The sequence below is a fragment of the Vigna unguiculata genome, chromosome 9, assembly GCF_037176805.1.
Source record: "Vigna unguiculata cultivar grain cowpea cultivar isolate G323 ecotype 2 chromosome 9, ASM3717680v1, whole genome shotgun sequence".
NCBI lineage: Eukaryota > Viridiplantae > Streptophyta > Magnoliopsida > Fabales > Fabaceae > Vigna > Vigna unguiculata.
The window spans coordinates 4420039-4444648 of record NC_140800.1 but is presented as its reverse complement, the minus strand read 5'-3'; the positions used below and the strand labels follow the sequence as shown (position 1 = coordinate 4444648).

Here is a 24610-nt window from a genome sequence, read left to right as displayed (position 1 = left end):
CTTATATACTATAATTTGGTCTTATCTATGGTTGATGTGGATCTTGAACACACCTCCTTATGTCAAGGACATCAATTAAGCATAAAGGGTGGACTCGATAACGGGTGGCATAATAGGCCCAAATCTCGACTAGGATAAACTGATATCATACTAAGGTTGTGAGTTTAATCCTAAAGCAATCCTATAAAATCAGTTCAATGAGAATAAGGTTTTACACCACTTACATACTATAATTTGGAATTATCTATAGCCGTTGCAAAATCTATTACACATTCCTTCACATCGAGGATGTTATGTGCTTATGCCAATGACATCAAGCATGGGAATCGAAGAGGGAGGGGGATATTGAGTGACAGAATAAGTCCAAATCTCAACTAGGATAAACTCTTATAGTTTTGATACAACATTAAGGTGGTGGTTTCAAGCCTAATTAAACCTTACAAAATTGGCTCAATAAGGTGAGGTTTAGCCCCATTTTTATATTATAATTTGACCTTATCTATAATTGACTTAGGATATCCAACACCTCTCATTACGTCGAGGACATTAAGTTTGAGAATTGAAGGGGGCCTGATGATGGTGGCACGATCCACCCGAATCTTGATTAGGATAAACTCTGATATTATTATAAGATAGTGAGTTTAAGTTTAACTCAACCATACAAAATTGATTTGATGTTTGTCTCTACTTATATAATATACTTTAGTCTTATATCAAGTCGATATAGTATCTTTAATCAGTATTGACATATTTCGTTTTCGGTATAAAAAAAAACTACATTAGTAGAAAAAACTTTAATGATTTTAGTTTTCTTTGAATTTTGTTAATGATCGAGATAATTTAGCACATGTTCGTTAGTAATTTACACACATGTTTATTAAAGGGAAAATTAACCTTAATATCCAATTAAACTTAAAGAGAGCCTTCCACCATTTGCTTCTTGTTTCTTAAATTTAATTTTTTTAATGACATGTGACAATTATTAAATATTAAACTCATGTTGAATTACTTTAACCGAAGTTGAAACAAAATTGAAGTTTTTGTGCAAAATTATACTAAAAATTAAATATATTCGTACTTGTTTATTTATTATAGATGTATGTGTAAGAAGAAAATTCTTTAATCATATCTATATATGTGTGACAAATAGATACACTACAAGGAAATCATTGAATAATGATCAATTTTAGTCACAAAAAATAGTTAGTTACTATAATAATCAATTTAGATACAAATTTATAAACTAAAAATTATTGGTAACTAAAATAGTTTCAAAAATTTATAATTCATTTCTAAATTGGTAACTAAAATTATTTTTTTCATGAATTAGATTTAAATTGGTGACTAACGTTAACTACTAAGGTTTTGGTATACTAAAATATTAACATATATTTGATTACTAAAATTCATCATTAATTAATTAATTAAAAGTTTTCTGATGATAAGTAATTCAATTTAATAGTGGAGGGAGAATTGTCTTCGTATTATAACATTATATTATTAATCTTGAAGGAAAAAAAAATGTTAAAAAAAGTATTACTAAAAAGAAATGATATAAAAAAAAGACTGATTTTGATGTTTGCCTTTTAATTTTGGGCAATATTGCACAAATGTGTATAGGAGGTTTATTAAACTGATAAGAGATAGATCATGGATATTATCTAATTTCCTTTTTATGTTACAGTGTATAAATATAATATAATTACTTTTATTTTATTTTATTTTTTTATGGTAGATATTCATTGTACTTTAATATTTTATTTTAATTCTTTTGCAGAGAGAAAAAAAATAAAACTATTAATCACAATATAATACTATATCACTATATAAAAGAATAAGATAAAATACTTTGATATACAAACTTAATCAATTCAAAACACATATTATGATTAATTTAAATTATCCAAATCCAAACATTTCTAATATGATATTTAATATTACAATTCTAATTTATATATTTTATGTGATTAACATACATAGAAAAATAAGTTTGATATATATTGTCTAAATAATTTATCAAAAGAAAGAACTAAAATATCAAAACAACTCCGAAAATCTATAACTATAGCACGAAGCCCTAAATTAAAAAATAACAAATAATATTTTAAAAAGAAAAAAAAAACTACATATTATATAGATGCTATAACTCCCTAAAATCACATGTGCGTGGGCACACATACAAATACAACCAGACAAGTTCTCCCATAAACTTGCATGTACTAAGGTTTGAAGGTTTCAAATAATTAATTATGACATGTTTATCTAACTTTTGTACATGTTATAAATCAAAATTTATAAATATTTGTGAAAAGAAGAGATTTTTTCTCTCTTTGTAAATGGTGCATTAAATATTGTTGAAAACCTTAAATATATACAATATGAATATTTTTTTCAATATATTTTTTACATTCAAAATAAAAGAATGGAGAAGAAAAGAAAAGAAAATTAAAAATTACACTAATTAATTATACTAAATACACCTAAAAAGAACATAAATACAATCATAAATAGTTTCATACAAGTAACAATAATTATGCTTGTTCTAGAATAAGTAGAAATAAATAGTTGGTTATTTGTGTTTTTTGTTTGATGTTCATTTGGAGAAAAATAAAATAAAAATGGACCCACAGTTTTGAGGTTGAGATAGTTTGTGTTATGATTGTTTCATGTTTTTTGTTGGAAAGAGAGTACACAGAGTTGGTTGGTTGGTTTCACCACTTTCCGTTAATACTGCGTGCGTTAGAGCGGGTTCATTTGACTCTCTCACTGTCTCTTACTCTTATTTTTTATTATTTATTTTACTTCATACTTACCCTACTTTCAATGGTTTTTTTATATTTTTTATTCATTCATTTAATTGATAGTTTAATAATTATGCACTTCTAATATAATATAGCTTTTATACTGTTAACTGCTCAAACTAATTGTTATCATAATTTTTATATTATCATTATTATCTACGATAAATAGATAATAGAAGATTGGATCAGTAATATAACTAAGATAATATTTTATTTTAATAAAATAAGTAAATGATTATTTGATTACTTATTTTATAGATATGCAATTTTGATCTATTGATTCATAATACATATTACATACTATTTTAATATCTTTTAATTTTTACGCTATCATTTCAAATTTTTGAGCTTTTATATCCTAGATTTGTAGAAATATAAAAATAAAAAAGGAATTTGATAATATTTTTTAAAGATAGAAAAAAACTGTTATAATAAGAGGAGTAGATGACTTCAAGAAGCAAAGGCACCTTTCAAAGAAGTATCTTCACCTCTCTCTTTCTCTCTGCCATATGTATACTATTATATATTTTTTTAGAGGCTATAATATATATTTTCTTCACAAAAATAATATAAATGGTTTTGGTTTTAGTAAAATAATAAAGGGAATTGAATAGAATATTTTGAAAAGTATTGGGATTTTACTTTTTGTTGAGGAGATATATCTTTCTCATTATTTCTTTTTATTAATTATTAATTTGATAGTTTTGTTTCCCAGTCCACCTGTCAAAATAAATTAAAGGGATTTACTGAGTCAATTGTTGTTTCTGTTTCTCGTTTTAATTTTGGTGTCTTCATTTTGTGGGAACTGTTTGAATTTTTGAGCATTTGATTTTATTCCAAAATTCATAGGATTTTGTACTATTTTACATTTGTAGGTAATTGTTAGGGGGTTTCACAGAAATTTGCATACACATGCAAATTGAATTTGCATTTAGGTTTTCTTCACTGTGTTGATCTCTAAAGGAATTTCTAGTTTAATTCATTTGTACGCAATCAGAACGTGAAAGGAACGAACTATCTTTTTGTTGCATTGGGTGAGTATTTTGATGTTCTGCATTTGTTCTTCCTTTTCCCCCTCTTAATTTTCTTTTTTATTCCTTTTTACTGTTTTTTAACGTTTTGTTTTTCTGTCAGTTAGTTTGCTTGTAAAGAAGTAGAAAACTGTTTCTGGGTTATCCCCTTGATCTTTTTGTGAACTGTAATGAAAAAGGGGTATCTGGTTTTTGTTGCAGGCATTATTATTCATTTGGCCTTTTAATTTGCACTCAATGGAGCAGTTGAAATTGGCTACAAATTCTGACGCCAAAGAGGTAAGATTTCCAAACCCTAGCAATGTATCACACGTCTTTGTTTCTGAAGCCTGTTTGGAATATTTTATTATCCTGCCTCTCTCTGTTCGAATCTTCTATTCTGGTTTTACGGATCACAATTGTTGGTGATCTTATTATCATTGTTTTTTTCTTTTCTTATTCTGCTTATGACATTGTTGGTTCACTTGTGAGAACTATTGTTGTTCAGCACTTGTAGTTTAGTTGAGGAGGTAACTTCTGCCGCTCAGAAGGATGGTTTAAATTTTTAATTTCCTTTTATCGTAATTGCTTAACATCTTTCTGTACCCTCTGACCTTTAATATGTATTTGTAAGGTATATGGTTTCTTTCTTTCATGGGGTTGGAGAACATTAGAATTTTTTTATCAAGTGATGATGACTAGTACTGCCTCTGTTTAGGTTTTTGGAATTGCATTGTACATCAGTGTTATTGGTTTTTAAACTGCTACACCTGATTGTACCAAGTTCCTTGGCAATATTTGGATTGTAACATTATTAGTTATCATTTGCTTGAATTCATTGTTTACCTTGATTAGTTTTAGTGGGGCTGCTAGTTTTAACAACTTTATCAATTATATTTTTCAGGATAACCCTTTGGAGAACAAGCCAAAAAATAGCAACGCACTTGAGTCTTCTGACAGTCTGAGAAATAGAAAGGTAAGCAATATGGTCCTACATTATGAGACTGCATAATGCTTTGATGGTCCATGAACAATACTTTGTATTTTCCTTGGCATTCTTTTGAGCTATCTATACATGTCTAGAAAACCGCGAGGCAAGTCTAACTTCAATAATCTGATACCCATCTTATTGAAAGTGTAATGGAATATCAATTAAGTTAACGACCACATTCAGTTTTTCAAACATATTTCTTGTAGTATTGAAGAAAATAGTGCAATGAAAGCCCACCATTAGTGACTATATTATCTAAGAGAGTGAGGGAGAGAGATTTGTTTTTCTTTTTTATTCATAAATTGGATATTTGTTGCAATGTTGCAGATATCAGCTCGATGGGATCCAGTTGGAGCATGTCGGCCTATAATTGAAGAAGCACCTGTTTTTTATCCGACTATTGAAGTACTTGTTACTATTAGAGTCATCTTCATATTTCTGGTATACTAATACTGTGTTTTGAGTAATTTGATTTCTTATTATTACTCTTTTCAATTAGGAATTTGAAGACACACTCAGTTACATAGCAAAGATACGACCACTAGCTGAACACCATGGCATATGTAGGATTGTTCCTCCAGCTTGCTGGGTTCCACCCTGTCCTCTTAAGGAGAAAGATCTATGGGAAAATGCTGAATTTCCCACCCGTATTCAGCAAATTGATTTGCTTCAAAATAGGGAACCTATGAAGAAAAAATGCAGGGGAAGGAAGCGAAAACGTAGAAGGCTCTCCAGAACAGGCACATGTAGGAGGAAGCCTGCCAGTGCAGCTTCTCATGCTAAGAATGCTTCTGATTCTGAAGAGAAATTTGGGTTCCAATCAGGATCAGACTTCACGCTTAAAGACTTCCAGCAGTTTGCTGATTATTTTAAGGAATGCTATTTTGGGTTGAAAGATGCTGATAGAGACAGAACAGTTAGTGACAATGACCATCAGAAGAGATGGGAGCCCTCTGCGGAAGAAATTGAAGGTGAATACTGGCGAATAGTTGAGCAACCAAGTGATGAGGTTGAGGTATTAATCATTGTCTATTGACTACTATATTGGTCCTTATTGCCACAGAACTGTGCAAACAATATATATGTTACTGTGTGATATTGTTTTGTAGGTGTATTATGGAGCTGACTTGGAAACTGGAGCACTTGGAAGTGGTTTTCCTAAGGCATCATCCATAACAACGAGTGACTCAGCTCAATATGCCCTGTCTGGTTGGAATCTGAACAATTTTCCCCGACTGCCAGGTTCTGTACTAAGCTATGAAGGAAGTGACATATCAGGAGTTCTAGTGCCATGGCTGTATGTTGGCATGTGTTTTTCATCATTTTGCTGGGTAAGTAGTGAGAAGTTTTTTCCAACTCTGACTTTTTGAATAAGGTGAAGTGTTAAGACATGAGATGGAATGTTACCAGTTTTATGTCATGACGTGTTGTGAAGTTTAAGTTATTTTTCATGAAAGTTTGCTTAAATTTTTAACATCTTTTATTTGGTTTAGGTCGCTTCTCATTTATTTAAAGGTGACAAAATAAAAATGTAGAAGTAGTAGAGAATGAAGTGTGTTGCTACATGCTTCTTCACCATTAAATCATTTAATTTAATAGAATACTAAGAATGTTTCCACTCATTATGTTGATATATTTGACATGTTGAACTATAAATCTACTAACCTATCTTGATCTCGAATTTTGCATTTCTTTCCTTTTAATTCCTTACTGTTTCCATGAAAGCTAACACATTGTTGTCATTTCTGCTTCTTGGAACAGCATGTTGAGGACCATCACCTTTATTCACTAAACTATTTGCACTGGGGTGACCCTAAAGTATGGTATGGTGTACCTGGAAGCCATGCACAAGCCTTGGAAAATGCAATGAGGAAGCACTTGCCTGATTTATTTGATGAACAACCAAATCTACTAAATGAACTGGTATAATCTACTGCTTGTACTTTCTTTGTTGCATTCACTCATTGACTATTGTATGTTAAGTTATTGGAACTTTACTGTTTCTATGGAGAAGAAGTACATCTTAATGTTATGCATTTTAGAGATACGCAGTAACTTATTAAAGTACAATGGGAATCAGTCTTGAATACTTCAAATCCCTAATTATAATAACGGCCATCTTACAGCTAATTTGACCATGTGTGAAATATGCTATATAACACACTCACCCTCTAGGTTAAACATATATGTCATGTGGCCTATGTTATTAGGGGTATATGCAGCCCAAGAACCTCAAAAGGACTTCAATGAGTCCAACTAGATTGTCATAGATAAGGTTCGTCCCCTACCAATTTTAGCTATTGGAGTTGTTGCTTAAGTTGCATAAGCTCTCACGCAGCTATTTCCATAACACAGAATTCAACTGTGTGGATTATGTTGTGTTTATTGCTCTTCCACGAGGATAGGTTTCCTCCAGCAATAACATAATCCTGAAGTGGGTCTTCTGTTAGGGTTATCTAGCCCAATCAGCACCACAGTAACTACTGATCTTTGCGTACCAACTCATCTAAATGACTATCACAAGGGGCATTCAGAAATTGACCACCCACACCATACTTATAGTTCGTTCATGTTAGGTTAGGTGATGATGAGATGCATGCTAATCGCATACTGTAAGATGCCTTTATAGGTATAAATATTAAGTGAAACTGTGGAAACTATGGTAATTAGGTTTTAATTTTATGGCTATTTGAGAAACTGAGTTACTATATTCGGGAACTAAAATTCAACATAGATTCTAGCAAACAACACTGTTAGCATGTGTCAGAAAAGGTGATGATTGAGAACAGGCATCATCTATCTTAATGACTTTACAGTTTCTCGTGACCAATATCCTTCATGATGTATTCTTTTATGCCACTAACTTTCAGCTCTATTATCGCTGCAGTGATGCTAATTCTTATTGATCTGTGTTCTGTTTATAGCCTTTCACTCCTTACATGATGAGATGAATGTTGTCGGTTGTATTTCTACTAATAATTATCATTTTGTTCATCTCCAGATTTTCTCCAGTGCATTTGTTCAGTTTTTAGCATTCTATGTTCACAACATAGCTTATAAGTTTGGCAAAGTACTATGATTCTAACAGTTTTGATTTTCGTCTTCGAGCAGGTTACCCAGTTTTCTCCTTCTATTCTTAAATCTGAGGGAGTGCCCGTGTATCGCACAGTCCAGCATTCTGGGGAATTTGTTATTACCTTTCCGAGGGCTTATCATTCTGGCTTTAATTGTGGCTTCAACTGTGCAGAGGCAGTGAATGTGGCTCCTATTGATTGGTTAATGCATGGACAGAATGCTGTTGAAATTTACAGTTCACAATGCCGTAAGACATCGTTGTCCCATGACAAGCTGTTATTTGGATCAGCCCTGGAAGGTGTACGGGCCATTACAGAGCTAGCTCTTGGAAAGGAATCTCCAAAAAATTTGAAATGGAGAAGTGTCTGTGGGAAAGATGGAGATCTTACCAAGGCAGTTAAGGTAAATGACTCTTTCACCCTCCTCCACTTGATCTTATCCAATTCCGCAAATTCTGAAAGCTCCATGAAGTTTGGTTTATTTTAAAGTTTTTGCAACCATGCAAATATTTTATCCTGTACTTATTTTCTCTATTACCGTAGGCAAGGATAAAGATGGAAGATGAAAGGCTAGATTGTCTTCCAACTCATCTTAAGTTGCTCAAGATGAACAGTGACTTTGATTTGTACACGGAAAGAGAATGCTTCTCTTGCTTCTATGATTTGCACTTATCTGCTGCGGGTTGTGAGTGCTCTCCTGACAGATATTCTTGTCTTAAGCATGCTAATTTGTTCTGCTCATGCGCAATGGAGAAAAGATTTGTTCTGCTACGATATACTAGAAATGAGCTAACTAAACTGCTTGAAGCATTAGAAGGAGAGTCACATGCTATTAAGGTGTGGGCAAATAAAAACTGTGGAATGGTTTCTGTCAATGCCAATGAGGTTTGCATAGATAAATCAGATGTTGAGAAAGATGTCTACAAAACCAAGAATTGTGAAGAAATGGATAGCTTAAATGGCTGTGAGGGAACCAAGGATAGGTCAAATTTAAACACACCAAGTAGTCCTAATAGTCATATTACTTCTGATATAGTGCAGTCTGAGTCTCACCCTGTAACTTCTAGCGCAGCATATGACAGTATAGATAGTCATAATGACAATAATAGTGATAAAAAGTTTGTCACCGACAAGGAATATAAAATGGATCAGGATGGTTATCTGGATTTGAATCTTGATGTTTTCTCTGGTGAAAATGAAAATCATGTGCTGGATATTGCTGATAACCATCACAGCGAAGGTGTTTCAGTAGAGGAAAAAGTATGCTATTCAGAGGCCAAAAAGGAAGAAGACAGCATGGAACTTGGTGGTGAGGGTAACTTATCAAACTCGATTTCTGTTCTAAACACATATTTTTCGTCAAGTTCAAAGGGCAATCACAAGTATTGTACATTTGATGGTGGAAAATTTGAGGTGGATCTGCAAACAGATTCTGGAAAGGTTCACAATAATCTATCTAAAACAGGAGCCATAGACACCACAGATACTCACATGGATTTGACAGATGAAAGCTGCTTGGTACGGATGTTTGGTACTTCTGTCGAGCCTATAAGTTTGGGATCTGTTGTTCATGGAAAGCTGTGGTGTAGTAAGCATGCGATATATCCAAAGGGTATGTACGAATGTTCTTTTATGGGTTACATTTTACCTTTGATTATTTGTTTTTTGGTAACTTAACTCGCTGCTTTTTGGTATACTTTTGAAGGATTCAAGAGTAGAGTTCTCTTCTTTAGCATTCTTGATCCAACGATAATCTGCAGCTATATTTCTGAAGTCATTGATGCTGGATTTCTTGGACCCCTTTTCAAGGTATCATTTCTGACCTCTGTTTTAGGTTTGAAAACAAAATATATTGGCAAGTTACTGTTTCTTGATAATACAAAAATCCATGTAGTTTACATTTTCAGATGCCAATTTCCATATGCATTTTGGCCTTAATATTAATTAAACACAGTTTCGTAGTCTCCAATGTATATTCAACAAAAAAAATTTGATCTAGGAACATCTCTTTTTCTTATGTACTTTTTGCCATCTATTGGTTGCTTTATGTATTGGTGGGATAAACCCTGTGGCTGCTAATTTTTCCATAATTAGATGTTAAATTTAGTGGCATCACTGTCTCAAATTATTGAATCTGATAAATAGTGATAATCTTTTGTTTCTTTAGGTTAAGAAACTCAATCACATTACTATATACCACTACTTAGTTAACTATACCCGGGTCTTCAATGATTTAAATTGATTTGTTTTTCTATATTGTTCCATCAAATGTATTTCAGGTTACCATGGAAGATTGTCCAAGTGAGGCTTTCACAGATACCTCATCAGACAATTGCTGGGAATCAGTTCTGAAGAGATTACATCATGAAATCAAGAGGCGGAGGAGTCTAGCTGAACTAGAATTTCCTACCTTAGAGCTCCTGAAAGGCATTAATGGTCATAGAATGTTTGGCTTCCTTTTACCATCAATTATTCAGGTAATATAGCACACGAATCCTATATTTTAACCCAACTTGAGATAACACCAATATCTTCTATGTGTAGTTTATTATCTTTGCATAATTCAAATTACTTCACCAAATTGTGTTGAACTAAATTAACATAGCTTACCAATGGTAAACCTTGACACTTGTAGAATGCTCCTCTGAATTATGTTCTTGCTTCTAATGTTCCGTTTCATCCTGACACTTTCTCAGGCCATCGAAGTTCAAGATCCTTGTCATATGTGTGTAGAGTACTGGAATCACAAAGTTGCCCCTTCAGGCAGTGTTGTTGATAACTTGACCTACGGTTCCAGAAGCCCTTTTGGTGATATGAATACCAAAATTTTTGGTATCAATTTGATTAAGCATAACTTTTTTGAAGAGATGAAACAAATACTACAAGGGGCAAGCCCTGATGAGTTAAGCATACTACATAAGTTACTCAGCTCTGATGCATGGTACTGTGAGTGGAAAGTGACATTGATGGCACTGATGGATGAGATCACGAGAGCTTGTCAATGAGACATGAAGATCTCAATTCTTTCTGAGTCTGGATAGTTATATTTGATTTAGTCATAATAGTTAGATCCATTCTTTCAGAGAAAAATTAAACTGAAGAGTTTTGTGGGTGAAGTGGAGATCAATTTTTGCTACTTGCCCTTCATCAGTGACCTATACACACAGATGGACAAAGCCATTGACCCATTTTCCAACATTCCTATACAATTTGCCTTTTAAGGTCTACCATTAGCTGTAGCTGCATTTAGGTTTACATTATTTTCCTTTTCTCTTAAAATTTCTGTATATACTTAGAAAAAATGCTGGTGTTACAATAAATGATAAAAGGTTGGGAAAAATTCATGGGGAAATTTGGTGCTCAAATTCAATTGCTTCAGCTCAAAAATTTTAAATGTATGATTCTAGTCTCAAGTAAAACGCTATTAGTAAATCCTTGCATCTTAGAATCCAAAGGGGATGCTTTAAATATGACTGAATCTTGTTTTTGATAAAATGCAGGTTTGGGATTTCATTCATCTCTATCTGATAGACAGATTGAATTTCATGTCTCAATTTTTTTCATACTTGGAATCAAACTTCTATTACTGGATTGTGATGATGTAATTATCTACCAAAAAAATAAATATCTGATTTATTTTTTCGAATGCACTTAAGGGACGTCTTGTACCAATTGTTTTTTTTTTTCATACTGAGGAATTATGATTTTTGAGAATTAAAAAGAAATTGAGAACTATAATTCCCAGAAGCGATTAATTTTTTTTTTATTGGTCAAAATTATCATTTGAAATGTTTATATAAATTTTCTAGAGATTAAAGAGTAATATTACTTTTACTAAAAACTTTTAGTTATGACTACATTAAATGATTTAAAGAGAAAAACATGGTAATTGTACTTTTTTTTTCTTTATTTTATTAAACAATTAGAGAAAGACTAAAAAAAAGTAGAATAATCTTTTGTAGACGATTTTTTATTTAAATCATATTTATTTGTCTATCTTCGTAATTTATTTAAAATATATCAATGTTTGTAACATATGTAAATAATTACACCATTATAGTAAAAAAAAACTATAATAATGCCTTGTAAGTTCAATTTATCATTATATTACATGTATTCCGAATATAGATTTGCATCTGACCCAAATCGAAGAAATTTAAGAAAAATCTAAACGCGCAGTGAGATTGAATGAATATAAATTTTGAAATATTAAATTTGAATTGTATTGAATTGGTCAAATGGAATCCAAATCTAATTTAATCCAAATTTGATGCAATCCAACCTATTCTCAAGATAAATGTAAGTGTATCATATCACAAAAAGTATAAGTCTGAGTTAAAACTTAAGATTATGTGATTTATTGGTACGTGTTAGGTGTTTGTAATCAGAAATATTGTTATCATACTCTTTTAAAAATATTATTTTTATTTGTCAAAATAGATTAAAAATCATAATATATGAAAGAACATTTTATTTTGTAGAAGGAAGTTGAATGGTGGCCAATGTTATTTAACAAAACTATTTAGCGCTTAGATTAATTTATAGTTTGATATTTCGGGATGAACTCAAACTAAAATAAAATAAATTCTTTAAGTGTGAATACTTTACTTATTTCTTCACTTATATATATATATATATATATATATATATATATATATATATATATATATATATATATATATATATATATATATATATACGAGATACGAAAATGGGATGAACGAGAAGTTAAATTAATGGTATCAATGTTACATTATTAGCTTTAGCTAAAAAATGTTAAAATAAAATATAAAAAAATTCTCAAAAATAACAATTATAAAAATTAATTTTAGTACTTTTATTTTGAATTTCGTGTAATATTGTAAAACAGTAAACACTCTTTAGGACTTTATATTTTATTCTACTTTATTTCCTGGTAAAAAAAAGTTCATAAGATGTGTAAATAAATTATTAAATATTATGTTAAAGAGAATACATATTTAATTAATTAAAGTTATGTATTAACGAAACTATTGTCCAAATATACCATTTCAAATCATATAGTATAATTGTATTACCTTTATTCAAATTAGCGAACACACAGGCACTGTCGCGCATGTGTATTCGCATTTTTTAATTTTCAAAAAATTTAAGATTAATAACACATAAAATTTTTAAAATAGTTGTTAAATATAAATTTAAAAAAAAAATAAGATATGTAAAAAGAAAATTTAAATAATGATTTAAGACAAAAGAGATGAATGATTAAAAGAAAAATAAGATATGTAAAAAGAAAAATGATTAAAAGTAAATTATTTATAAAATAATTAATTTTTAAAATAACTAAGGGTAAAACGGATATTATAAAATGTGGACACAAAAAGAGGAATCTCCTTTATTGTTATAGATTTTGCTAATGTCAAACCACTTAAATTTTTATATCTAGTATAAATATGTTTTGAATGAAATATTAAATCAATTCGCAACATGAAAGCCATAGGTGAAATTAATAGTGATATCGGATTCATCGATTATCCAAAATGGTTTACATTTTTTCAAAAGCAAACATTAAGAAAAGAAATTAATAGTGATATCGGATTCATCGATTATCCAAAATGGTTTACATTTTTTCAAAAACAAACATTAAGAAAAGAAACGCAAAAATATTAAAATCAGAATTCATTGCCTTTATTTGTCAAGTGTATTAAAATTTAAGTTTTAAAAGTTAAATTCAAATTATGATGTATTTGAAATAGTGTTTGACATCACCTTTAAAGATTTTTTTTTTTTCTCCTTACAGAACAAGTTAGTAAAATACTATAGAGAACAACTCTTAAAGTTCAAAAAAACTTATTATTTTAAAATTTGAATTGAAAGCAAATTGTAAAATATATCAACTAATGAAGTGAACAACCTGAATCATGTCGAATTTTTTGACTTGGCTTGTGAAAAAAAAAAAAACAATTGATGTTAGAAGTTGATATAATTAAAACTTATGTTTGTGCTGTTAAAAAGTTGAATTTTATTATTTATCTCATTTATCATAACTTAACTATTTTTAACTTTTCGTTAAAAATTTATTTTGTCAGAATAGCTTAGTAATTATTTTAGTATAAGATATTTAACTACTAATGAAAAATCGTATTTATGCGAATTTCAAACACATTTTGGTAATTAAAAAAAAAAATCATATCTCATCTACTATTTACACGTGATAAAGATCAATAGAAGCTTCGTCATCGATAAATTTATTTTTATGCTAAAAGAAACTAATAGCGCTCGCTCTTACATGGATAAATTTTAATAAGTTAGCATTAAATTGATTTTAAATTAAAAAATTGAAAAAGTAAATTACTTAATAATCCTTAATTTCAAATTTGAATAAAGAAAAAGGGTTGGATAGAAAGAAACAAAAGCAAAAGCAGTGCATGCAGAACTAAAGAAACAAAGACGTAACGTGTAATGAAAATCTGAAAAACCTAACAAACTTTCTTGAAATTAGTAAGAAATGTTGTTTATCATATACAAGAAACTAACAGTTTGGCGTAAGATGTAATCATAGTTTTCCAAAGCTCACTAAATTTCTTGAAACCGAGAGATTGAAAAACCCTAACATAGCAACAGTCCAAGAACAAAAGAGAAGATGGCGTTGAGGCGGGAGCGGGAGGAGGGCACACCTGAGTTCCAGACGGAGTCGATGGAGTGGCCGCCGTGGAGGAAGGGGGGAGGGGGAGGGGGAGGGAGGCCGTTGCCGAAGAGAGAGTAGTCGAGGAAGGACTGAACACCGTGGACGGCGAGGGAGGGGGTTGAGAAAAGGTCGGGGTGGGTGAGGGGTGTGTGGTCGAGGGAGAAGTTGGAGGGGGAGTTGTCGGTGACGGAGATGGTTTTGGTGGCGAGGAGAGTAGGGAGGCGGGCGGCGCGGGGGAGGAGGAGGAGGTCGGAGAAGGGGAGGCGCTGGGGGACGACGTGGTAGGGGAGTAGGAGAGGATCCGGTGGAGGACGATCGACGGCGGCGTTGCGTGGGATGAAGAGGGTGGCGCTGACCGGAAGGATGGTGCCGTTGGCGGAGGAGAGAATGGAGACCCAGGCGCTGAAGTCGCTGGCACCTATTAGCGCATCCAGAATGTTGTTCATCTGTTGCGTTGGTGGAGAAGGCGGTGCTGCCATGGGTGTCGAAGATGTGAGCTCCACCATTATTAGGTTGAGGATGAAGAAGATCAGGTTTTCCATCACTGTGAGGAAGAGACTGTTTCTTGGAAAGAAGAAAGAAGAAGGATTTTCGTCATGCATGAACCAATTTAATCATATAAACTACAAGCTCAAACCCAAAATTTCATTTTCTTGATAAAATCATATATCTAAAATCTCATTTTAGATATTTGTTATTAATTTTCAATTAGAATCATTATTTCACTTCCTTAACTTACATTTGATTTTACCATAAGTTTATATTATAAGAAAAAATTGTTCAAGATTTTACCATAACTTACATTTCAATTAAACAGAGATCTGTTCAAAATTGCTCAATCTTAAGTAAATAAATCAACCTCTAACATCAATTTTTTTTTTCACAAGCCAAAGTCAAAAAATTCGACATGATTCGGTTTGTTCACTTCATTAGTTGATATCTTTTTACAATTTCCTTTCAATTCAAATTTTAAAATAATAAGTTTTTGCGAACTTTAAGAGTTGTTCTCTATAGTATTTTTTTTTACTAACTTCTTGTAAGGAGAAAAAAAAAATCTTGAAAGGTAGTGTCAAACACTACTTCAAATACATCATAATTTGAATTTAACTTTTAAAACTTAAATTTTAATACACTTCACAAATCAAAGGGTTAAGAAAAGCTTGAATTAGATTAATCCAATATATTGTATTCTTCCACATTATTTAGCCAGGCACCGTTTTATTGGGCAGCATACTTACAATGACAATACCCACTATGGATTTTAAAATTAGCTTAGTTAAACTGTTCTTTTAGCCATCCAATTGTAGATTTAGGGTTTCAATTGAATCAAAATTACTTTCTAAGATCAAGAGATTTAAAGTTTCAATTTATAAATTAATCTTAATTAGTATCGTAATCATATGATTTAATCTTTCTATCAGATTAAATCTGATAAACTGACATTGAGTGGCCAGATGTGTAACTTGAAGTATCAGTATTACACGTATAAATAAAAATAAACTTATGAAAAAAAATAGCTCTCCTCTTATTACCTGCACTGCATTACACGTAAGAAAACAACATATTTTTATACAAAAACCAATATATACTGATCAATTCAATTTACTCATGAAATTGAAATGGGTTCATCAACACTCCTATAAATAGACCCATCAAAGAACACAACCAGAGTTTAAGTCAGGTCGTCTTCATCAAGTTCATCATCTTCTTCAGCAGCATTCTTAGCCTTTAATGCACTCAGGTCACCTGTAGGAAGTTTCCTCGCAAGCCTAATGATCTGCAGATAATGCAGTCCAAAGTGTCATGAAAAGTTGAGTCCACACATAAACTCCATCAATAAAAGTAATAGCATCAGTAGCTACTGGTTGAAGATTGTGTATGTCGCATAAAATTTGCAAGCAGTTGATAATGGCAAAATAGGATGTCAAATAACAACAGCAGCTGGTGAAAGCATAGAAAGAAACAACAGCTGAAACCATGAGAAGCTTCATGAAAAGTAATGTTTTCTAGTTATGAAGATGGCCACTGAAATGACAGATTGTGTGAACCAGTAAGAGAAGCAATGTTGAACTGAGTCATCGTCAAAGTAGTTTACAGATCTAACGACATACTGTTACCACGAATTATACATTCAAGGGTTGAGAGTTTAAGCAAAGTAATGTACAGTGCAACAAGATTATCAAGCCACTATAGCAGGTAAGCCTTGAAACCAACCGTAAAATAAAAAAACTGGATTAAGTCTGGGATTTATTTAATTTATGGATTCAATAAAAGGAAAACCTAACGCAATGACAACAAGCCATCAAGTTTCTACGGCTAGATTGTATTCATTATGTTTAACTTTTACTTAACTCTTGTTCCATAAGAACTCATGTTATCACTTACCACATGGTCAAGATGTGAAATACCACTAGACTGAGCAATGCGTTTGATTTCTTCAACATCTCCATCTCTGTAGGCAGCAAGTAGTTTGCTAGCACAACGATTCTGGTCACTTCTGAGAAAAGCATCAACCCTAGAGACACCACAAACATTTATGCCCATTTAGTCATCAATTTAATCAAATTCAATATAGCTGTGGATAATAACAAAAAAGTCTCCATTTTTTAAAAGCAGAAACTTTACCATGTGATTTATGCTAGGAACAAGAAAAACTTAAGTTGGAAATCAAAAGAAAAAAAAGCCAATCGCAGGGACACCAACAAAAACAATGATGACAAATGCAAAGCTATAATGATCCATATCACACACTGTTTGAGTTTGCAGCCACTTAGCAGAATTACAATGAGTCAGAAACTTACTGAGAACAGTCATTATAGCACTTCTCAGCTTGATTAAAGTCATCAGCATAAAGGTAGATAACAATTGCACTGAGATATGCCTGCAATATGACAAGGTACATAAGAAAGTTTATCACGAATTAATACATTAGAAATTCTGCCTTCAACTGTCTGACACAACTCTCTTATTTCTAGCCTTGGACCTGGCCACGTAAATATGTGGAACAAAACCAAGCACAACAGGAAGAGTTTCAAAGAAATAATTTTCAGTCAACAATATTCAAACAAAGGATGCTTATCCATTGCCTTCAACTTGCATCAAAGTTTTCCAAGTGCTAATTTTCTTAATACAAACAAAATGATGACTAAGGAACCTAAAAGATTATAACAATGCTAAGCACATTTCATGGTAGAGTATAACTATGTCCAGACTATGGAACATGAAATTTAGCCTCAGATTTTATTAGTGAAAGGATTAACTTGGAGAGGTGAACCTAAAAAGAAACACAGTGCATGCAATCTAAAGGCCAACTATTAGTCCAATACCAACTTGGTGTAAAAAATTTTAAATATTATTTTACTTGAACTTGTTTTCAGCCTTCATTTTGTTTCCTTTTAAGGTTCATTTGACCCATTTCTTTTACGAAAAATCTACTTTTAAGTTCTCTAAAAATTGTTAGTCAATTTCTCTTTTAGTTTAAAAATTTCTTTTATGTTAAAAGCTATTTGGTAAAAGAATATAAAAATGTAGTTCTGTTTAGAACCTTTAAAATTTTAATTTTTAAAAATGGAAACTCACTTTAATTAAATAACGAAGTAAACAAAAGCTATATGCATGACGGGATAACAATGTGAACGTAAGAAGGCACTTGGATAACTAATTAAACAATATATGCATGACCAGATCCAAAGCAGGGCCATCAGGAAAAAGTCGTGTAAGTTAATAAAAGCTACCAGGGTCACCTTTATAAAAGCTCCTTTATTTTCCAAGTTTCTTCTTAACAAATAGGCAGTTCATTTTCTCAAGTACTTCCATGAGAAGAGTGTTTGGCTGCCTAACTTCTTTTAAGGAGGAAAAATGCCGGCTAAACACCCCCTTAAACTTTATTTCGGTTGTCTTCTTTTTCTCTCAAGGATTTCTTATAGTCTTTAACTATATCTTTCTCTTCTCTATAAGTTCTATTTATTTAAAGAAATAAAATAAAAATTAATTTTAATTGAGCTTGGTAAGGATTTCTTTAACTCACTGCGCAAGTGCGCCACTAGTAAGGTTATACTCATTTTAGGATAAAATTTCTTGAAAATCACTAGAATTTTAGGGACAAAGAAATATGAAAACAGAGATGTGACAGAAAGGAAACACATTTAAATCATTACTCACAATGGTTCAGTAAATAAGTTCACCCAGTAGCCTTAATAAAATGTTGTCATAAATAAAGACACAAATACAGTTTATCAAAAGATGTGACAGAGAACATATTTAAGTCATTACCCAAAATGGTTCAATACATAAGTAAGTTGACCCTATAACTTTATTTTTAATAATACTATAGGAACCAAAAGCAAAAAGAACTCGAGAAACGAAAAAAAAAAAAGTTTGAAAGAAAGTAAAAAGAACCCCTCCCCCAAGCTGAATAGATTCCTCAATAATATCAAACGATAAGCTACCTCCATACACTTTTTGAAATCTGCTTTGTAAAACCAGTTTCTTAATTCTTTTGGTAGCAAATGCAGTGCTTCAAACAACACTGACCAAAATCAATATCAAATTAAAGAAGCTTAAAAGTTAACATCCCACTGCTCCATTTTTTCAATAGATTCAAGTTCCAAATATCACAGGCATTATTAGTGCCACTATGAACAGATATTGTAAATCAAGTCTTCCAAATAAATAAAATCATAATAAAGCAAACATTCTTACTTAAAACACCAAAACTGTCAACATCAAAGTCTTCACTACTTATTGTCATACTTACAAAGTTCCAGCATATCTGTTCAGAAGGCCTCTGTATTACCAATTATTTTCTTTTTGAAATCTCTGATTATAAAATATGATTTATGATATAGAATATAGAATAAAAATATTCCAAACCTTGCTCTGGCTATTGGTAGCATTACATTTGTCAGCTGCCAAGCCCAATCTCAACATGAAAGATGCTGCATCTGTATATCTGTGCATTAAGCAAGTTCGACAAATTATGCAATCAAGTCAACAAAGAAGAATTGAAATGTTCAGAATTTGCACTAGTTAAAACAGTCAGTGTATTAACATTATGCAAAAAGCATCAGTTTAGCTTCCAAAAGTAGAGGTTCTTGCCTAACTGGTTGACATATTTCTTTTCATACAAAAAGAAAAAAAGAGAAGGTTTCTATAAGAATCCCTCCTTGGAGGAAAAAAGGGGAAAATCAATAAATAGAGTTTCCCAATCCCTATCTATAAGGGAAGCCCCTCTTAGAAGATCACAAACTTTACATCAACTGGAAACCAAACAACTAATCTTCTCCTAGAGAAATTACTCATTCAAAGAAATCTCGATAAAAGATGTGCACACACATAGCCAACTGCCCCAAACATTAGCATACATTTCATATTTCCCCAAAAAAATTGGTTCTTCACTTTCTACCAAAACTAGAAAGGGTAATCAACTAGACCTGGTCCAGAATCTAGAGCTCATCCAAAACTACAGAAAACTCAAAGTGCCAAACAAAGTGTTGAACAAAGAAACAATTATATAAAAGAGAGAAACAAGATGCAAGTGCATAAAGAAAACAATAAGCTTAAGGTAGGAAGAAAACCTGCTGTGACCTTGATAGAAATATGATAGAAAAATCAATCCAAAACAGAAACAGAAAAGAATAAGATAGTATGTAAACTGTATTATTGAATATGTGAAATGGGCAAGCAAGGCTCAACACGGTATACTATCTTTTCCGGAGTCTATGACTCCTCCAAAGAGACAACTCTCTTTACCCTATTCCATAACAAACTCTCCATACTCCCCTCTCTTTCCCCCCCTCTCAAATACCTGAATTCACACTAATTCAAGATCCCTTGCCGCGTCACTACCCTCCTACTAATTACTATTCTCTGGGCTTGCTTTCTTTCTTCTAGAATAAACCTTTCAGACTTTGGGCCTTACACTAACACGGTCTTCTCCACTACCTTTTTCCTGCTGTATCAGCCCACCCTCAAGTGTTCTATCAGACCTCCTTTTAATGCAAGATAACCATTCAACTCTTTGATAAACTATTTTCACATCCCAATAGTATGTTGTCGGTATCAGATGTGCTTGGTGTGGTTAAATAAACTTCTAGTCTTCTTGATTTCCTGTTTTTCTTGTTATTTAAGCAAATGTCTTAGATTAGATATTGATTACATGTTTCAGTTGGGTGAGAATTCAAAAAGTAGAGGTGGCCCTCAATTTAGTTGAAACCCGAGTCTATCCTGTGAAAAATCTACACGTCTCACAAGTTTTTTGTTTCTCTGATAAAATGTCTTCATTTTTTACCGATTTAGAATTCAGTCAAAATAAGTCTTTTAATCAGTGAATTTTAGAATGAAGAATTTGAGAAGTCAAACATTTTGTTTTATTTGCACTCTGTAATATATTTTGAGGTATCACCAAAACCAACCAACATAGAATTCCTAAGTAAGTTTTTCCTTTCTATTTAGTTTAAACTCATCTCAGAAGTCAACTGTTATCAAGAACAAAGTGCTTTCTTAGCTACAAATTTATCATTCGTTAGTCTAAAATTTGTGTTGCTCGTTCCTAAATATGCAATGAAGCCCTTAAGCCTCCAATTATAAACTCGGCATTGCAATTCACAGCACCCAAACTGCCAAATTGTCTCCAATATAGTCCTTAATCATCACATCATTGCTAGAAAGTGATTGGAACCCTTACATACTTAGAACTCCAATTCACCTGATTTCCGGATCCCAACTTTTGGGCCTTAAATTATTTAATTAACTTAACATTCTATTTCAATTTGAGAACAACAGCTCAGTCACATTTATAATACATCACATGCAACAAGTTGAACATTAATAGGCATGGAATTAACAGAATGAAAATATAGACATTTCTGCGGGAGAATGACATATATGGACATGGTAGATAAAGCGGATGCACAAGGGCTTGTGCTTAAGGATCTTTTAGAGTAATGCAATAGCAAACTCGTTACATTGTGCTTTTTAAGAGTCAACTATAATGTTCAACTTATGCTGTGTCATAAATGCCAACATACAAAAGTAAAACAAATCAATAGAAAAATAGTTGAAGATAAGTTTACTTCATATTCTATGTACAATCAAAATGTAATGCCTCAACTTTTAAGTTCTAATAAAACTTACTTTTGAAGTTTTATATAAACATTAGCAGCAGCACGATATAGGTCAAAGGCCATTTGTTCTCTTCCATCGTCTTCAAGAGTTGTACAAGCATCTGTATATAGCTGAATCGCTTCTTCAGGCATGCTATCTTCCAAAGCACTACAGAGAATGGGGAAGGTATTATGAAACGTATTGATAGTTGTGAAATAATATATACAGACATACAGTATTGTATATGCAGATGTAATATATGCATTAATTAGTGTTTTTTACATACAGCATCTGCATTCTGCTGAACTGCAGTACATTATGAGATAAATATATGTACCAAAGGCTTAATAAATTAAACATTTTTAGCCTTCTATATAAACTACTTTACAAATGTACCAAAGGACTCTATAAAATACACACTATCTTAGGAAGTAAACTTTAAGTATAACTTGACATCACAAAACCAGCTTGTGATGTAAGCTTGTGATGTAAGGTTTCACCCACTTATATAACATAATTTGCTCATATTTTTAGTGGATGTGGAACCTCCAAAATATCCTCTCACCATACAACTAAACATCTCAAGCATAGGACTACATATTTGTCAGTGGTCTAATAATAGGCCCAACATACGTTACTAGAACAAGCTCTAATATCATATTTAAAAGTGGACTTTATGTTTACCTCAATCTCATCAAACTAACTTAAAAAGTGATATTTGCTCTCACTTATATAACTACGTAAGAAAATAAAGAATTATTTTACTGATAACAATCACACCAATTACATTTTCATCTCCTCTATTTATGACAATCAAACTCTTTAAAATAAAGAAATAAAAATGTTGAAATGAATAGGAAGATTTTAAAGATATTTTCTCTTAATCACTATGAGATGTTGAGGATATTTTTATCTTCATAATCCGCTATTTACAACACACTACAACAATGTTTTAGCTTCCTATATCTTCCCAAGGGATAGATGTAAGTTACTATGCACCACTCTATCAGGGCTTCCACATTATGAATTTCATAAGAAGTTGGTGGCTAGTTTGTTAATAATAATAAAAACAATAACAACAACCAAAATAGAACATACAATTTTCTTGCAAAGCAAGAGAGTAAAGGAAACAATCTATTTACCGGGCTGCCTTTGCAAGGGCATCTGATGCAGGTTGTGGTCTCGAACACTCCATGTACAATTCAGATGCCTTTCGATAGAAGTCCCCAACTTCCTGCCAATTACTTAAATCCTTTGCCAAAGCTGCAGCAGATTCCATGTGCTTAGCTGCATCCCAAGGTCTGGTTTACTTGTCAAGGAAAGACATAGAGACAGATTAACAGAGTGAATCTAATTACACTATATAGTACCGTAATATTTTTTTCTCCTTTATGGAACAAAACGAAGAAGGAAACCATAAATCATATCATATAAGGATACGATGAAAGCATCTCTTGTCCTTTTGAAGCTTTCTCAAATGCTATTTTGGCTTTCTCATGGTTCCTGGCAACTCGAAACCCATTAGCTGAAACAGAAAAAGAGTTTATCAGATTCCCATCAACCAATCTTCTTTCCAAAATTTCCTTTAGTACCAAGAATCAAATATTAAGGAAGTTTGAATACTTTACCTGCCTGCTCATAAAGAGCAGTAGCACTTTTCCAATCCGCATTCCACCTCGTGAGACTGAGAGTTGTTCTGCATTGAAAAAGAAATATAAGGTAGCATACATGGAAAAAAAAAAAAAAAAAAGTAAGTACAATGACCTAGAATCAACGGGCTTAATCACAAATAAATCATATTGAGAATAAGAAGTAAGTACAGTGACGTGAGAGCTGATTCGCTCACACAACTTAAAAACAGAATCAAAATAATGAAATCCACAAGCACGAAGGCACTCGATCAATACCAATTTCATTACCAGTATGATTTCAACATCATTAGGACAGATCAACCTAAGAAACAGAAATTGTGTGCTGCTGTTAAAACAACTAGTTTCATCGAAGTGAAAAAAAAAAAAAAGGATTATATAAGATTGTTGCAGCGAAAACCCATACGATTCAAAAATTAAACCTATCTGCAGCGAAATCGACAATGGCATTTGAAAATGAGATTGCGAAATTGATTTGAAGAGAAAAGAAGGAAAAGAGAAGATGAACAGACAGCTTATCAGCTTTGGCGAGCAACTTGTTGGGATCAGAAGCCGCCATGGTTGGTCGATTGCGTGCTTGCGTGCGTCTTCTGCAGTCCCTCCGATTCAAGTGTGCGAGCGAACTCACCCTGCTAACACGCTTCTTCGGGTCCACCCACACCTTACCACGTGTCACGTAACTAAATAAATGAAAATAAAATAGTTCGGTACTCCAATTTTTTAATTAAGTTCAATTAGGTTTTCATACTTTTAATTTGTTAAATTTAGTATTTTAATTATCTAAAAAATTTAATTTGATCATTTCTATTAAGTCTGAGTTAACATCATGTCTGTAGGACACGTATTAAACCATAAAATTTTTTATTTTTTAAAATTTTAAAAAAATAATAATAATTTTCTTTTTAAATTTTAATTTTTTTCAAAAAATTTAAAAACTGTCACGTATCAATTTATCATTGTGTCACGTGGCAACTTACAATTATAATACGTGGCAGTGGTAATAGTTGTTTTCAATTTAGTTCTCTATTTAAATTTTTGGTTCAATTTAGTACTCTAATTTTTTAAAATGATCAAATTTCGTCATTTCCAATTTGAGACCAAATTAGTAACTAAGTTTAATTACAACTTATATATACATGTTAAAATAATTGTTTTGAATTTATACATCAAATCACTACACCTAAATATTCAAATTATTTTATTTTTTACAAGTGTAAAAAAATTCATGTGTAAAAAATTACAAAGGTAAAAAATGTAAAAAATAAAATAATTTAAGTATTTAGGTGAGATGATTTGATGTATATATTAGAAAAA

At 31.8% G+C, this 24610-nt stretch overlaps 3 protein-coding genes across 3 annotated transcripts; 1 reads left to right on the top strand and 2 right to left on the bottom strand.

Moving 5' to 3' along the window:
* The first annotated feature begins 3454 nt into the window (after positions 1 to 3454).
* On the top strand, positions 3455 to 11228 carry LOC114164256 (lysine-specific demethylase JMJ18-like). Its single transcript, XM_028048855.2, has 12 exons — positions 3455 to 3835; positions 4034 to 4111; positions 4716 to 4787; positions 5130 to 5207; positions 5302 to 5817; positions 5912 to 6133; positions 6564 to 6725; positions 7914 to 8279; positions 8420 to 9488; positions 9582 to 9685; positions 10156 to 10353; positions 10573 to 11228. Exons 2-12 carry the CDS (start codon positions 4070 to 4072, stop codon positions 10879 to 10881), a joined length of 3138 nt encoding a protein of 1045 aa, XP_027904656.2. The 5' UTR covers positions 3455 to 3835; positions 4034 to 4069; the 3' UTR covers positions 10882 to 11228.
* Positions 11229 to 14340: 3112 nt separating this feature from the next.
* On the bottom strand, positions 14341 to 15176 carry LOC114162760 (FAS1 domain-containing protein SELMODRAFT_448915-like). Its single transcript, XM_028046731.2, has one exon. It carries the CDS (start codon positions 15143 to 15145, stop codon positions 14465 to 14467), a length of 681 nt encoding a protein of 226 aa, XP_027902532.2. The 5' UTR covers positions 15146 to 15176; the 3' UTR covers positions 14341 to 14464.
* An 868-nt stretch (positions 15177 to 16044) lies between these two features.
* On the bottom strand, positions 16045 to 23966 carry GSNAP (gamma-soluble NSF attachment protein). Its single transcript, XM_028049148.2, has 9 exons — positions 23809 to 23966; positions 23276 to 23343; positions 23088 to 23172; positions 22790 to 22948; positions 21678 to 21815; positions 19416 to 19494; positions 17345 to 17424; positions 16929 to 17058; positions 16045 to 16320 (listed from the first exon to the last, which is right to left on the bottom strand). Exons 1-9 carry the CDS (start codon positions 23853 to 23855, stop codon positions 16216 to 16218), a joined length of 891 nt encoding a protein of 296 aa, XP_027904949.2. The 5' UTR covers positions 23856 to 23966; the 3' UTR covers positions 16045 to 16215.
* Between the last annotated feature and the right edge of the window lie 644 nt (positions 23967 to 24610).